This window comes from Moschus berezovskii, chromosome 19 (genome assembly GCF_049115385.1).
Source record: "Moschus berezovskii isolate FMDL1 chromosome 19, NW_MosBer_1.0, whole genome shotgun sequence".
In the NCBI taxonomy this organism is placed as follows: domain Eukaryota; kingdom Metazoa; phylum Chordata; class Mammalia; order Artiodactyla; family Moschidae; genus Moschus; species Moschus berezovskii.
In genome coordinates this window covers 71,934,733-71,952,118 of record NC_142478.1, presented here as the reverse complement: position 1 = coordinate 71,952,118, position 17,386 = coordinate 71,934,733, and the positions used below count along the sequence as shown (strand labels likewise).

The 17,386-nt window shown below is 46.5% G+C and overlaps 1 protein-coding gene across 7 annotated transcripts in view; it reads right to left on the bottom strand.

Moving 5' to 3' along the window:
* The window catches only part of NF2 (NF2, moesin-ezrin-radixin like (MERLIN) tumor suppressor), a 68,815-nt gene that overhangs the window by 29,729 nt on the left and 21,700 nt on the right, over positions 1-17,386 (bottom strand). For 5 of the 7 annotated variants that reach the window (XM_055404456.2, XM_055404457.2, XM_088828314.1 and 2 more), the window contains exons 2-6: positions 16,900-17,025; positions 14,908-15,030; positions 12,466-12,549; positions 2,678-2,746; positions 1,645-1,727 (exon numbers count right to left, since the gene is read on the bottom strand). In XM_055404456.2, coding sequence (XP_055260431.1) covers positions 1,645-1,727; positions 2,678-2,746; positions 12,466-12,549; positions 14,908-15,030; positions 16,900-17,025 — 485 coding nt within the window. The remainder of the gene's footprint in view (positions 1-1,644; positions 1,728-2,677; positions 2,747-12,465; positions 12,550-14,907; positions 15,031-16,899; positions 17,026-17,386) is intronic. The other 2 variants (XM_088828312.1, XM_088828311.1) reach the window with 1 other exon arrangement.

The following is a 17,386-nucleotide window of genomic DNA, read 5'->3' as shown; positions in this document are numbered from 1 at the left end:
GCTTCAATTTCACGCTTTGCCCCTGGTAAACAGTGACACCCGTCTCAAGTAATTCGAGACAAGCACGTGGTGTACCTGCTCCCTCAAATGGATCTGGATGTTCACAATTTTATTTCAGCTGTTGCTTCATCCAACTGCGTGCTTTCTTCACCTAGAAGGTTTTGGTAACGAAGCATCTCTGTGTGCAAGCAACCTGAGAGCTCCCTTCCTGATGTGATTCCTTTGGGTGTTGCTGGAGGTTGGGGTGAGAGCAATCCAGGCTGTAAAACCCCAGTCAGGATGCCCACTTCTAAGTTACAAGTCAGACTTAAAGGCAACTCTTGAAGTAGCGATGACTTGCAAAAAAACTCTCAGACAGGTATAGTGTTGAAACATCTTCACTCAAGTCTATGACCTTGCCTTCTTCTCTTCTCCAATCTCAAAATGGCCTCAAGTGAATTTTAGAAATTCAACCCCTAGGGGACACTGTGGTGGCAAGCTGAAGTAACTTGAAATCACACATGTATTGTTGATGTACCATTGTATAGAAGATTGTTTGATGTTATTGGTAACAACAAAAACCAGGAAACAACCCAGCAACCTACAAGCCTGTCAACAGTGGGATGGATAACTGATGAGTGGTCTCTTAATACAGTGGAATACTACACAGCAATGAACAAGGGGGACCACTGCTACAGGCCACAAGCCCAAATCACACAACATGACCCCGAGTAAAAGAAGTGCAGCCCAGATAATAGAAGCTGATCGCACTTACATAATCTTCAAAACTGACAACACTAACCCATGGAGTTGGATGTAGGAGCGTGGTCACCTCTGGGGAGGAATGGAGGGGGCACACACGCTTTCCTGTCACCTGGTGCTTGCACTTTGAAAGAATCCATCAAGTGTTATATTTACGACCTGTCCACTTTCTGGTATACTTTTTTTAAGAGTTAAAAGAAATGTCACAGGAGGTTGATTTGAAAAACAGGAAAAAAAAAATGTTAAAGGCTAACGAGAAGATGATTAATTCCCAAAGTGACTGGGGAAGAGCTAACGATACTTGAGATACAAAATTTCACCTTTGAGATCACAAAAATTAGATTGTTAATTGTTGGGGATTGGATGGGGGAGGGAGGTGGGGCCCTTTCATACTCTGCCCACGGGCATGTAAGCGGGTACAGCCTTTTTGCAGGACGATTTGGGAGGCACCTTTCAAGATGCAAAATGCTCACCTCCTCTGACTCAGCAACTCTTTTTCTTCTGAAGGATCTCTCCTCCATGCAAGTATATAATGATGTAAGATTGTACACTGCAGAACATTCCGTGAAACTGATAGACCTACGGCTATCCCAAACACCATCAGTCAAGGAATGGACGCAAAAGCTACGGGGCATGCACACAGTAGGAATCTTAAAATGAACCTGAATGAGCACTGAACGTGGCAGGTCTGTACATGCTGACGGGTGGGAAGCACCCACGCCCCCACGCACTAGAAAAGGGACGCACACAATACTGGAGCCCGGAGTGGCTGCCCGCACTCCCTTTTCCTTCTGTGTACTCCAGTACTGCGTTTTGTTCAACAAGCACGTCCCAGTTTTGCAGTTCCTTAAAAAAGAGAAAGAGGCCCACAGGGAAACATCCACCAGCGAGGAGCAGCCTCACCTGGCTCGGCCTCGGTGCTCTGCGTACCAGGCTGTGATCCTCTCCTCCCACATTTCTGGAGTCATCTGATACAGATTTATTACCTGGCGGGGAAGAGAGCAAAACAAAAAACCCACACACAAAGGAAGTTTGAGTACTGTGCACCTTTTTGATAATTATGCATCATTTTTACAAAATAGCAAGGCATGTGTATGTGTGTGTGTGTTAGCCTCTCAGTTGTGTCTGACCCCTTGCGACCCCATGGACTGTAGCCCTCCAGGCTCCTCTGTTCATGGAATTCTCCAGGCAAGGATACTAGAGCAGGTAGCCATTCCCTTCTCCTGGGGATCTTCCCCACTTAGGGGCTGAACCTGGGTTTCCCACATCGCAGGCAGATTCATTACCATCTGGGCCACCAGGGAGCCCCACAAGCCGCATACAGGGGGCCAGTCGCAAACGAGCATCGTTCAATTGGAGTCACGACTCAGAAGGCTACACCGTTCCTCAGGCTGGCAGTGGCCCCTCTCTCCTGGGCCATGCAGCCCAGAGGCAGGACCTTGCTCAGAAGCAGGACTCCCTGGCCTGAGAGCTGCCTTTGACTCTTACAGAAGCCATCACGGGCACAGGTCAAACCAGGGGAAAGAGGAGAGCAGGCCTTTATCACACACGACAGGTGAGTGGAGCTAGAGAATCAGAAGTGGCTAAAGAGAGGGCAGGCCTGCTTCTGTGGATAATCAACCAGACCAAAGACACCAGGGATTAAAAGCTACAGCGCCCACCCATCAACCTGCCCCCTGCAGTTACAAACAGCTCACTTTGCTGGGCTGAACGCAGGCTGCTCCATGCCCCTCCCTGGGAACCAGTGTTGCTCACCCACCTTTAAAGAAAGGACCAACTACAGGCCAAGCCTGTCCTGACAACCCCAAAGGAACTTCACAAATCTTTACTCAAGACTGATGACAAAACATTTATGAAAATGTTCTCAATATGGACATCTTGTATTCCTGCAGGTCCTTCGGATATGTCTTCCCCAACGGGAAATTCGACGTCTTACCCTTTTTGGAAGCAATTCCTCTTGGGCCAGAAATCCCCGCTTGTGAACAGAGGGGTCATAGTCGCCGTACTAGAAGGAGAAGAGAAGGTGAACGAGGGATTGAGATTCTAGAGACAACTGCGTTTCTGAACAGGTTGACACGGCCTCCGTCCCTCCCAGGTCCCGGGAAGTAATGCAATTCCGATGACAAGTCAAGGTTTCAACCGTGCTAGTTTGTTATCCTCGGATGAAGATACAAAGCTGATTATATCTGTGAACAGAGTCGCATAATCCCATCCAGGATGGATGGGTGACGTGCTAATAAGAATGTGACACTTGTAGAGAAATGTGGTTATGTTTTCTAACTCCTGAAGGAAGCCACTGCTACCAAAACATTAGGCTTTGAAAAGAGACAACAAAACAGAACTGAGTGTGAGATGTGATCAGCATCGGGAGATAAGAGTCTTCCCTGCGCACACTTCTAAGCGGCTGGTAATTGGAGCCAAGTGCTCGGTGGGAGCTGGGGACAGTGCTGGCAATATTTTTAATAGCTTTCATTCAAGGCTCTGAAAAATGCTTTGGAAAAATCTGATGCCAACACTGTCATCCTTACCGTACAGACAAAAAAAAAAAAAAAAAAAAGGTTAACTGATTTTCCTAAATTTGCAGAGAGAATCACTAGGAGGGCCAGAAATCGGCTCTGCATTTTCACGTACCCACAGAGGACAATAACTTGGAACTTCCTGATTTCAAAACAATTATCTCTTTCTTTCCTAGAAAGTTAGTCTGAACAGGAAATAATCAGAAAGGAAGGAGTTTTTTTAAAAAGAAACTAACCATAAAATATATAGAACATCAAGCCCCGTCTCTTGTCAATTAGCATTCAGTGGTTTTCCTCTTGATCCAAAACAACAAAGCTCAGCATTTTAGTATACTCTTCTATAAACATTTATGCTTTTCACTACCAACACTGGCAAAAAAAAAAAAAAAAAAGGTTTGGCTGTTGGCTCTAAATCCCACCAAATTGGATCAGGACATGGCCCACCCCTCTCATTCCCAAGAATCTCAAGTTTAGATTTCTGGTGTGTTTTTCAATAGACACTCATGGGATTGAAAAGAGATGTTTATCATCAACTGGAAATCATGCCTTCTTCCCATATCACTCTTCTGTAAAAGTCCCAAGGATCAATATCTCTTCAGTTCAGTTCAGTCGCTCAGTCGTGTCCGACTCTCCGCGACCCCATGAATCACAGCACGCCAGGCCTCCCTGTCCATCACCAACTCCCGGAGTACACTCAAACTCATGTCCACAGAGTCGGTGATGCCATCCAGCCATCTCATTCTCCGTCGTCCCCTTCTCCTCCCGCCCCCAACCTTTCCCAGCATCAGAGTCTTTTCCAGTGAGTCAACTCGTTGCATGAGGTGGCCAAAGTATTGCAGTTTCAGCTTTAGCATCAGTCCCTCCAATGAACATCCAGGATTGATCTCCTTTAGAATGGACTGGTTGGATCTCCTTGCAGTATAAGGGACTCTCAAGAGTCTTCTCCAACACCACAGTTCAAAAGCATCGATTCTTCGGCGATCAGCCTTCTTCACAGTCCAACTCTCACAACCATACATGACCACGGGAAAAACCATTGCCTTGACTAGACGGACCTTGGTTGGCAAAGTAATGTCTCTGCTTTTTAATATACTATCGAGGTTGGTCATAACTTTCCTTCCAAGGAGCAAGCGTCTTTTAATTTCATGGCTGCAATCAGCATCTGCAGTGATTTTGGAGCCCAAAAAAACAAAGTCTGACACTGTTTCCACTGTTTTTCCATCTATTTCCCATGAAGTGATGGGACCAGATGCCATGATCTTTGTTTTCTGAACGTTGAGCTTCAAACCAACCTTTTCACTCTCCTCTTTCACTTTCATCAAGAGGCTTTTGAGTTCCTCTTCACTTTCTGCCATAAGGGTAGTGTCATCTGCATATCTGAGGTTATTGATATTTCTCCCAGCAATCTTGACTCCAGCTTGTGCTTCTTCCAGCCCAGCGTTCCTCATGATGTACTCTGCATATAAGTTAAATAAGCAAGGTGACAATATACAACCTTGACGTACACCTTTTCCTATTTGGGAATCTCATAATTATCTTGCAAATAGCAGAACTGTACGGCATTGTTTTTTCAGTTCAAAAAAATTCAATCTCAGCTCCTTCACTTCTTAGCAGTGTCCTTGGGCATTTTGTGTACCAGTTTTCTCATCTGTAAAATGGGGATAATAACAGTGCATGTCTTACAGGACTCCCCTGGGGGATCAAATGGAATACCCATAAATTTATTTTTTTAAACTCTAACACACAGCATTCAATACAACCTGATGTCAAAAGATAAAAACTCAGGTCATGCCACCTCTCCAAGCCCGCTTCCAAATTGTCAGAGGAGAGCGTTTGTCTTGGAGGGTTCTGAAGGGGCGCTCTGGACTGTCCCGAGGCCTCGAGTAGGGAACCCTCTCTCTAAAGCTCAGCTTCCCCGTCTGGAAAGCAAGGGTCAGACTAGCGCCTGCCTCCTGGTATGTGTGTGACAAGGATGAAGAGTCAGGGAAGCATTCTGCGCAGTGCCCGGCTCACAATGCCTCAGCTGTCACTGAGTCGTACCCTGTGTTATTTATAAAGACACTGGTCACTCTTAGCATCTCTGATTTTTGGAGGGACAGAATGATAAACAAAGCCCTCGCTGTACTTGCAAACCTCTCTGAGTGCTTCTGCAAGCAGATATGCAAAGTGAGAGCTGTAAATTCAGGTTCCAAAGGCTTGCAAGAGTAATGACCCACATTATCATACTGAGCTCCCAGCTACGGCACTGATCAAACGTTACATCTGAGCACCGGGGAGGTGGCAGGGACGCTGCTGAAGGAGCTTCTCCCCTGGACTAATTCCACTTCGGACATTAAAGCCACCTTGAGGTATGAGTCTGCTCTTAAACGTCTTTAAAACAAAACAAAAGAAGATCCTCAAGTTGTGGCAGCTGGTGAACATAAAGGAGAGTCATACCACCCCACAGATGCAGACGGCTGTTTCCCCGACTTTCATGCACAGAGGGTCCCTGATAAAACAAGCAGGAGTAAATCTGCTGGGAAGCTATAACGAGGCTCGGGTTTCAGGCCTCTGCACCTGCATGGGCCTTGACCTAATTTTATATTCATAATTTGGTGTTCTTGCATTAAAAGAACCCCCTAAATCACAGAAGCTTCTGGCCCCACAAAACCTGGGTCCACCCCTGATATAAACCAATGGAATTTAAATCCGAGAAGGGAGTTCACCGGCCTCCTGGGAGGAAAAGGAAACAGAGCGGCAGAGATGTTCTAAGCTCTCAAGGGGAAATAATGGGGCGGCTGGTCGTTTAATGAATTTTAAGGACGTGTCAAGAGATGGTGTCCGGAGGGTGTAAAAACCTAAGCGCAGAGTAGGTAGCATGCACGGGGAAGACCCAGGACGCTCAGGGTGATGTCGTCCATGCTTAGGGCAGGGAGAGAGGAATCGGTTCACGTTGAGACCAAATTAAATTTTAAGAAACCAATTTGCCAGTGAATGATGAGGGAAGTCAAGAGTTTAATGATATGTGGATCTCTGCATCTTAAACTTCTCTCCCAGAAGCTTTTCGTTTTCATTAGTTTTACTTTACCACCTCTGCCAACTTGTGAGAAATTTGGAGGTTTGAGGCAGTTTCCCAGCCCCCCATCCCCGACTTCAGAGTTTAAAATGAAAATAGTCTCTGTTGCTATAAATAGCATGTTTCCATCCCTAATGTATGGTTTAAAGAGAGTCTGAAGGTATCCACTTTTCTCTGGGGTAAATTGTGACAGGTTTATTCACAATAAAAGAAATGAGAAAGAAAGAAAGGAGTCCACCTTTTAAAGGACTCTCAGAGTCACTTCTTAAACAGAAACCCATACTTTCCTCTGCTTATATATAGGAAAAATGAGACTAAAGGCTCTGAATAGGATTTCACAAAACACAAAGGTCTAATCAATACATATATAGAATAAGTAGTCAGATCCCTACCACACACCAGTCACTAAATTCCGAATGGATTAAAGACTTAAACTTATAAACAGAAATCCATAAAAACATCAGGATAAAATATTGAAGAATGTGTATATTAAGGTTGATGAAATCATTTGAAATCAAAAGTCACTTAAAACATAAAAAGAAAAGGACTGACAAGACTGACATGTAAAAAAAGATAAAAGATTAATATTCATAATATATGGAGCTCCTGTAAACCAACTGCTGTTCAGTCGCTCAGTCATGTCTGACTCTTTGCGACCCCATAGACTGCAGCATGCCAGGTTTCCCTGCCCTTCACCATCTCCTGGAGTTTGCACAAAGGCATGTCCATTGAGTTGATGACTTAGAAACCAAACAGCAACAAACCCTGTGCTGTACAGTACAGCCTTATTGTTTCACTTCAGCTCAGTCGCTCAGTCGCGTCCGACTCTGCGACCCCACGGGCTGCAGCACGCCAGGCTCCCCTGTCCATCACCAACTCCTGGACCGTGCTCAAACTCATCTCCATTGAGTCTGTGATGCCATCCAACCATCTCATCCTCTGTTGTCCCCTTCTCCTCCTGCTTTCAATCTTTCCCAGCATCAGGGTCTTTTTCAATGAGTCAGTTCTTTGCATCAGGTGACCAGAGTACTGGAGTTTCAGCATCAGTCCTTCCAATGAATATTCAGGACTGATTTCCTTTAGGATTGACTGGTTGGATATCCTTGCAGTCCAAGGGACTCTCAAGAGTCTTCTCCAACATCACAGTTCAAAAGCATCAATTCTTTCACAATTTCATGGGTTTGAAATATTTCATGTGTGTATGTGTGCTAAGTCACTTCAGTCATGTCTGACTCTTTGCGACCCTATGGACCATGGCCCACCAGGCTCCTCTGTCCATGGGATTCTCCAGGCAAAAATACTGAAGTGGGTTGCCATGCCCTCCTCCAGGGGATCTTCCTGACCCAAAGATCAAACCCTAGGTTTTTAGGTCTTCTGCATTCCCAGGTGGGTTCTTTACCACCAGCACCACATTTAATTCTTCTTTTTCTCGGTTACTGGTGAGACTGAGCATCTTTTTGTATTTACAGATTCTTCTCATATTCTATAAACTGCCTGTTATTCATACCCTTTGCTCCCATCTTCCTGCTGTCTTTTTTCTTAGAAACTTATGAGTTCTTTATATTCAAGGATGTATCTGCAATTCTATTTCTAGAGATGTACCTTAAGGGGAAAAAGCTTTAAAACATGTACACAAGGAAGCATATAAAGAGTTTTCAGTAAAACACTGCTTACAATAGGGAAGCAGCAGAAACTAAACCTACCTCCTCCTCAGGAGGATGGAAAAATAAATTAGGCTTATTCATCAATGGCTACCATATAGCAGTTAGAATCAATGAACTACATCTACACATCCAACATGACGCATCTCAAAATCAACATTGAGAGAGAGAAAATACCCATTTGTAAAATGGTAAGTCCCTCCAAAAGGGAGATATGCAGAGGACAGCACCACTTATATCAAGTTTTGCCTTCTGAATATTTTTTTCCTAGATATTACATTTCCTTCCTGGATATTTTTTATTTTTTAAACATTTTACTATTTATTTTGGCTGTGCTGGGTCTTCACTGCTGCCCACAGGCATTCTCTAGTTGCAGCAAATGGGGGCTGCTCTCCAGTTGCGACACTCGGGCTTCTCATTGTGGTGGCTTCTCTGGTTGAGATGTACAGGTTCTAGGCATGAGGGCTTCATTAGTTGTGGCCCGAAAGGCTCGAGAGCTCAGGCTCAGTAACTGTGCTGCTGCTGCTGCTGCTGCTAAGTCACTTCAGTCGTGTCTGACTCTGTGTGACCCCATAGACGGAAGCCCACCAGGCTCCCCTGTCCCTGGGATTCTCCAGGCAAGAACACTGGAGTGGGTTGCCATTTCCTTCTCCAATGTGTGAAAGTGAAATCGCTCAGTCGTGTCCAACCCTTAGCGACCCCATGGACTACAGCCTACCAGACTCCTCCATCCATGGGATTTTCTAGACAATAGTACTGGAGTGGCTTGCCACTGCCTTCTCCAAGTAACTGTGCTACACCCGCCCAACTGCTCCTTGGGATGTGGAATCCTGCCGGACCACGGATTGAACCCGCTTTCCCTGAACTGGCAGGTGGACTCTCCACCACTGGGCCACCAAGGAAGTCCTCTCTACCTGGATATTTTAAAGTCAGTCTCCTCCCATCCAGCTGACCACTGCCCAAGGTGTGAACCCCACAGTCTTGTCTGGATGACCTCCGCAGCCTTCTCCCAGGTCTCCATGCTTCCAGACTGGTATTCCTCCGTTCTGTCCTTCACACAGCCACCAAAGGATCTGTCTAAAATACAAACCCTTCCCTGACTCTGCATCACCCGCAGGATGAAGTTAAGACTCTATGATCTGATCCCAGCAGACCTCTCCAGACTCAACTCTTACACTCGCTCTACCTACACTTGACAGATACCCAACTTCTTAGTCACCTTCTGGCGCTCTGCCCTTGACTGGCATCAGAGCACACTAAGAAACAACAAGCCTCCTCTCCCTCCCACCAGTCCTTCCTCTCTCCGAGCACTAGGAATCTGCTGGCCAGCCCTGCAAGATTGGGGAATTATATACCATTCCCTCTCCAAGTCATTTTTAATAAGAACACATTTTTAGACTGTCAATATGAAATCCAACAGGTGGCTTAAGACATTGCAAGATGGTTTGGTATGTCACATGACTAGGCAAAAAAAAAAAACAGCCCAGATTTTTAATTGAAATATAACCTAAACTCCAACTAAGAAATATGGTTCTTGTTAACTGAACCATGTGATTAATATTTGTATTTATGCTTTAAGGGTAATTGTTTCTTTATGCTTTGGAATGAACTGTGTCTATATCAGCTGAACAGCTGATACACTGTAATGCATACATTAGTGCGTAATTACATCCCATGTGTTAATGTACTCAAATTCACTTTCCCCACCACACTTTTACAGTTCCTGTCTGTCTTAGAAAGGTTGTGGAAGAGAAGAAATGGAATATACTGGAAGGAACGGGTACAATTTACTGAAAAGTTTGGAGGGGTGTGACCATATAAATGAGTCTGGGATGTAGTGAAAGGGGTGGTGCCAGTGTAGTGCTCAGAGACCCCTCTCATGGTGTGAGCGAAAGCTAGGTGAGGCGATCAGACTCCAGGGTTCTCATCCTGGCTCCATTCTCTCGCTCCCTTTCCCTTCAAACCCTGTCCATCAGGAAGTGGGCTATAGGGGGACTTCCCTGGTGGACCAGTGTTAAGACTTTGCCTTCCAACGCAGGGGGCACGGGTTTGATCCCTGGTCAGCGAGCTAAGATACCACATGCCTCTTGGGCAAAAAAATAAAAATAAAAAACAGAACATAAACAACAGAAGCAGTGCTGTAACAAATTCAATAAAGACTTTAAAATGGTACACGCATTAAAAAAAAAAAAACCTCAAAAAAATAGTGGGCTATAAATTCCAATTAAAACAGAATTAACGTCAAGTATTGTGAGACAAATTATTAACCTTTCCTGATCCTTAGCTTCCGGAAAAGACTCCTCTGAGGAATCTCAAGAAATATTCATGTCATAACACTGTGTAAAATGGTAAAACGCTTCAGACGTGTAAGATTGGATCAACATTACAATCAGAGGCACCCTATTCATATCAACAGCTGTCCTAGAAACTGGAAGCATGGTCCAGTAATCCTTAGCTTCCCAAATGCAGACTCGAAGCCACAGATCACCTTTGTTTGTATGACTGTGACAATTTACACTGGGAAAAAGTTAAAACACGCTTCTCCATATGAACCACATACGCTGTCTGTGTATCACTTTCACCTCTAAATTAGGAGGATCCAAATCAGGAGGGTTTTCCTACAGTGAAACCTGTTTAAGCAAACATCTGCTGGTTCCCTGAAAAGTTATTTTTTTTCCCCACAAGTGGCCTTTGAATTTGGGGCCCCCCCCCCCAATTTGTGCAAAGACAGTGTGGCCTTTGAGAACTGAAGTCTTTCAGAGGGAGGTGGTATACTTGGGAGCCTGGGCCTCCTCTTGGCTGGGGAGAAGGCAGGAGGGAGAGGAGCTCGGTTCCGGGCCAGGAAGTGCTCAGATTTAATGAAAGTGACAACACCTGCTTCATCACTGTCAGGGCGCTACTGATTGAAAGGACAAGTTTTTTTCCCTGTTATTAATATTCTTAATCAAAGCAGAAAAGGAAGCATATGTTTTAGTTGAATCCAGGCCCATTTTGTTTTCTCAATTACTCATCTGTCAGGGCAGCGGGATAGGCAAGGTACAAGATGCAATCCCAAGGCCGCGGGTTCTGCCCTGAGCTTTACCCAAGGTTGCCCAAATGACCTTGAACAAACCGCTGAGGACAGAGATGCTCGCTTCATGTCTGTATCCGTGACAGAGTCAACAGCCTCCTCTCCGGCCGGCAAATACTCAGCAAATATTAGAAGAGTCATCCAGCGACCCTGATGCTTCCGTTGGTGTGATGAGCATGTACAGACCCTTTTCTCCTCCAAACGGTGGGCCAGTTTTTTTCCTTCCTGGCTTTGATCTGAAATTATCTTAAGCTCCCCTTAAAAAGTGGGCTAAGAAGTTGAGGGTCTTATTAATTTCTGGAACGTTTCAGGGAAATGGCTTTATGGAGACCTCTAATTAAAAAAAGAAAAATGATAACTGAAAAGACTGTACAAAATCACAAAGCTAACGAAAGTGACCCAGTTCTGAGGTCCTCTTCCCATGCTGCGGTGAAAGGGGGTAGTGAAGGGGCCAAGGGCAAAAGGCATGTGGGGGGAAACGATGGGGGGAAGGGACAGTTAGGGAGTCTGGGATAGATATGCACACACTGCTGCATTTTACACGGATGACCTATAAGGGCCTGGTGTGCACAGCAAGGAACTCGACTCAATGTCAACAGGCAGCCTCAATGGAGGGGAGTCTGGGGGAGAATGGATACAAGCATATGTATGCCTGAGTCCCTTTGCATTTCAGGTATTCTCCTGAAACTATCACAACATCGTTAATTAGCTATACTCCAAGGTAAGTTAAAAAGCTAAAAAAAATAAAGAGCAAGTGGCATGTGACTAAAGCAGGAAACCTGAGGAGCATGAAGCATCCTGGGTAGACCCTATGGTTCATCTGATAAAAACAGAGCGGATAGGAGCACTGCTCCCCACCCCACCATTCCCAAACTGCAGCCATTTCTCTGTGAAAGACTCTCAGGTCACCAGACAGCTCAGCTGGGCTCAGTGGGCCTGAGGGCCTGCAGTGCCCACCATAAGCAGAGCCAGCATGCCCGTCAGGGTGCATGAAGCAGAACATTCTCTAGGGTGTGGTCCCGACACACAGGGCCGCTGGTCCTTACAAGATGAGTTTGCAGTGAGGACCTGGGCCTTACTGACCTCAAGGCCATGTCTGGCCAAAACTGGAGACAATAAATTCATTTTTCCTGGTTAATGAAAAGAGAGGTTGGCACGGTGAAGATAATTAACCACATGTGCAAAGAGGATTACACAGGAAATCCATCAAGCTGTACGCTTATCATTGGTACAGACACACACACTCACAAGATGGTACAGAAGTGGGACAGTGAGCGTGGTCCCCAAGCCCACACGTCCCAGAGCATCCCGCTTTCCGGGGGAAGTCTCTCTGAAGCCCACAAAGTGCAGAGAAGTGGATGTCTGGCCTGATCCCACGATATGCATTAACGCTCAGAATGCCTGTGTCTTCTCTGAGCCTACCTTGGCCTGGACGGCGTAAGAAGCCAGGAGCACAGATGCCTCGGGAGGGCAGTAGATCTTTTCATCCAAGATCTGCTTCTTCACCTGCAAGGGGCGACAGGGGAGGCGTGACAACGTGCGTGCGGAGGGGAGCCGTGAGGGCGGCTTGCAGCCGATGCCACAGGGTGTTCTAACGAGCCCTGCCGCACCTGCCTGCTAATGATTTTCTGACAAAGGGTATGATTTAAAAAAATTTTTTAATGCTGCTGACAAGTTGGGAGTTCAGCCACTGGTAAGGTGGCTAGGCATTAAAAAAAAGGAAAATCCATATCTTATCTCTTCTGTTCATGATCAAATGCTGAAGAAGAAAACAGTCTTGGTGGTGGTGAAGAAAGAGACTGGGCTGTGATGGAGGAGAGCCGAGAACTGGAGGGGGTGTCGGGGACAGGCCAAGACTGCAGCCTGGCCCCTGCTGAGCACACGGACAGCCAGGCCAAGTGGAGTCTCAACACGAGCCCACAGTCGGCGAGGCCACTGAGTTATGACTGCAGGGAGAAAGCCATCGCTTCCAATATGCCTGCTCTAAGGAAAGGGGAAGCAATAAAAGCCTGATCGATTAAACCTTTAAGTCCATGTGAGCTCCTGGAAATATAATTCTTAAGCCATAATGTTGAATTAACATGTCTCATGGCATTTAATTTCTTAGCCTGGTGGGGTAGGGGGATGTTCCAGACAAGAGAGGCAGGAGGGCCTCCTCAACTGGGGGCAGGCTGAAATAAACACAACAGGAAAGCCAACTCTCCTTCACAGACGTCAACAGTCACCAGATTCATAAAAGTAGTAAATTTTGCCTTGCTCAGCCGTGAGAGTGCTCCAGCATTTCAGTGGGAGGGGAAATTGAGCCAAAGTCGAATGAGGAGTAGGCACTGCTTCCAAGAAAGCCATCTCTATAAGGCCGGGACGTTCTGGGGCCCAGAAGGTCATTGTGTGGCTTCATTTAAAGCAGGGCAACTCTCTAGCCCTTGGGTTTTTAAGCCACAGTATAGAAAAGCTGAGAGGGAATGTTGTAGAGGGAATATATATACATATGCACATACGTACACACTTTTTCGGGGGAGGGGTAAATTTTTGTTTTGTTGTTCAGTTGCTAAACCATGTCTGACTCTTTGCAACCCCATGGACTGTAGCCTGCCAGGCTCCTCTGTCAGTGGAATTTCCCAGGCAAGAATACTGGAGTGGGTTACCATTTCCTTCTCCAGGGGATCTTCCCCAACCAGGAATCGAACCAGCATCTCCTCCACTGGCAGGTGGATTCTTTACCACTGAACCACCCGGAAAGCCCCATAGGAGGACTAGGTGATAGCCTATATGCCTATTTCTGGGAAAAGTGAAAGTGAAATCGCTCAGTCATGTCCGACTCTTTACGATCCCATGGACTGTAGCCTACCAGGCTCCTCTATCCATGGGATTTTCCAGGCAATACTGGAGTGGGTTGCCATTTCCTTCTCCAGGAGATCTTCCCAACCCAGGGATTGAACCTGGGTCTCCCACATTGTAGGCAGACGCTTTACCGTCTGAGCCACCAGGAAATCATATATCTAATGCCCCTGCAGGGTTTTTCCTGTCACTGATCTTCCAGCACCCAGCACCAACCAAGAGGGACTTCCCTGCTGGTCTAGCAGTTAAGACTGCGAGCTTCCCCTGCAGGGGGTATGGGTTCGACCCCTGGTTGGGGAACTAAGATGCCAAATACCTCAAGATACAGCAAAAAAACAAACAAAAACTAACCCTGGAACTGGGGAAGCACTCTGACCAAGCAGTAGGAACACAAACAAAACTGACAGCGTTCTCACCCTCACTCCAGCCCCCGGCTGCCCCTCCAGAGGGCCAGCTCTAGCTGTCCCTGACCCTCTAATCATGGATCTCCTGATTTCTTCAATTCGGTGGAACAGCGACTTACGGAATGGCTACCGTGCACTCAGTGCACCTTGCCTTAAAGAGGCTTACACTCTAAAGGGGGAGTAAGTGGGAAATAAGACAACCCCAGACAAAGAGTGATGAATCCCAAGTGTCAATGGAGTGCTGCAGTCCCACCTTCATGAGAGTGAATTTTGAACTTTTGGAAGAACTATTGCTTGCAAGACTCTCTGTTCAGACTTCCGGGGCAACTACCTAGTAATTTTAAGTTAGTGGGGAACAAAACGGGATCCCTCTCCAAAGAGATGGATCTAGTGAGGCAGCTGCTACCGGCATGGGTTCTTTCACCGTCACACTTCTGCAATTTCATCTGACACTAATTCTCATCACTCAAGCAGAGTTCTGTTCTGAAGCTTGTTTTTTCATTACAGAACCAGAGGGACTGGCTTTCCAGAGAGACAGAGAGAGTTTTCAGGACGTGGAGGCATGTCGGTCCAGACTGCCTCTGTGGCCATGCCTCTTGGGGGGTAGCTTGGAAAGGGGTACCTGCAGGAAGAATAAGTGTTGCGTGATCTCCTGAACCAGCTCTTCCTCGGCATTCTCGGGATAAAATTTGGCCAGGAAGTGAAAGGTGACCGGCTCTTCTTTTGAGACGTCATGATCCAGCACCTATGGGATCGCAGAACGAAAAGAAAACAAGCTAGGTTGGCCCCTCTCCCTGCTGGGGCCACCATCAAAGAACCTTTTGCAGGGAGTGTATAAACATTCTTCTCCCTTCTAAATTCGTCACATTCCCCAAGTGTTGTGATTTTACAGTTTGAAGCATTCACAGAGCCACCTATAACGGGAGGTGATGTTCACTCACAAAATGAATCAATTCCCTCAAGTGGTGAGTGAAGCTAAGATATTAAGGCACCAATGTTTTCAAGGCCGCAGAGATAGCTAACAACTAGAAATTTATAACCTGAGGGTCCTGGGCACTATCCTTTACAGTAGGCCGAAGGTCTTTGAATTTTCTCAAGTCACGGAATCTTCCTTTACTGTTTGGTCTTGCTGCCTACCTCCAGCATTTAAGTCCACAGCAGAATGGAGCTTAGAGATGATAAACCAGATCTCTGTCGAATCATCTCATCATTAACTGAGCAACAAGAGGTGAAACCTGTCCATCGGGGCAACCCTGTGTTTCAAGGAACCTCTAGAGGGGCCCCCATGAACTACTTGAGTGCAGCCAGTAAACCACGCGGCCTTTAATCTTCTAACAATTCCATCCACCCACTGGAAAGCTTGAGCCATCTGCTCTCCAGAATGAATTTCATCTCAGGACATAAACATTCCATGTGACAGGCTACAAGGCTCCATTAACATGTGTCATAATTTATTTCTTTTGAGCAGCAGGCTCCATGGCTCCTGAGGCCCCCCGATCTAATATCCATTTGGCCGACACTCAGGTACGACTGCAAATTTACTTTGCTGAGAGCCATAAAATGATACCGATGGTTCTGCTGTCTTTGGAGGGTAACCCTCCAGGCTCCTGCCCAAATTCCTGGCCTCGGTGCCTGAGAAATTCAAAATAAACCTGATCAAGGACGTTCATGACTGTTGGGAATTTCCACGTGAAATTTATAACCGGCAGCCATCCCAATATGAAGATCTGGATTTACATATGTAAACACAATTTGAACACTTGGGTTCAGCGTCAAACTGGTGAAAGACAGAAGGCCTGCACTGTTTATCATACCAAGTAGTAGATAATAAGATGGGGTAAGCAACCGCAGGGGGTAATCTGGGGTAAAAATTCGACACGACTCACTCTGAGGTTCGCGGGTCTTTTAGGAGTTACTGACAAATACGATTGGCCCTGCTCGCAGCATCTCCGCGGTTAGGTAGGTAGGTAAGTAGGTGACAGTGTCTCTGTGCGCATATAAGAACCCACGCAGAGGGCAGGTCCCCAAGGCTATATCCATTTCTGAGCCACATTATAACTGCTGGGAGCCCAGACTTGTCCACCAGGCCTCAGAGGCCCCAGGAAACAGGAGAACAAAAGAGACATTCTTCCTTCACTGTGGGGACCAGGGCACTCTATTCCTTAGATCATGGTAATGAGTAAATTGAGTTTGGCCATGGTGTTTCTCAAGAAGACTCGAAAAAAATTCCCTAAAGAACATGAGCCCTGAAAAAACCTTTCAAAGACATAAATTGTTGGGGTGTGGGAAGATAATACAATAGTAATTTTTATTCACAAAGCCTGGCTCCTGGCTCAGTCTACTGACCGGCATAAAGCCTGGAGCAATCAGGTGACATCCGATGACAAACGAAGAAGCCAGGAATGGTGGCAGGTCAGTCCTGGGGGATTCTTCGGGCCTGGAGGGCAGAGGAGGGGCCTCCCCAGACCCACGTCCCACGTGACTTCCTCTGCGGCCCGCCCCTCTCCCTACTGTCACCTGTAACGTTCGAGGATGAGCAACAAGCTAGACACACGCTCAGAGGAAATTCGGAGCCCACGCCAGCCCCACTAGTGTCATCGGGGTCCGGGCCCACCTTCTTGTCCATCTTGAGCCAGGCCACAGTGTCCTTGATTGTGTACTGCAGGCCGAAGAACCAGGTTTCGCGAAGCCCCAGGGTCCGGCACACCAAGTCAAACAGGTCCTTCCCCTTCCACTTCATCTGCAAGGGGAGAAACCCACAGAGGAAGCCGGCTGAGCCTGAGTTGCTCACAGGAAAAAACCCTTTTCTCTGTGCCCCTGCTGTCAGGTTCCGAAAGGTGGGCACGATGCTGAGATGGCTGATGAGCACAGAATTCCTAAATAATTGTGAAGCTTCCTACACAAAACCATGAGTGGGAAAATACCAATTAGAGCTTAATGGCTTAATCGCTGCAAAGCATACACAATACCTCCCTTGGACAGTTCCTTTCAGATCTTAATATCCCCAAAGCTGCTAATTTTGGAAAGCTGGTAAATAGCAACCGCATTTAGGAGAGTCGAGCTTCTCCAGTTAACCCGGGTGAGCTCCCAGGGACATCCAT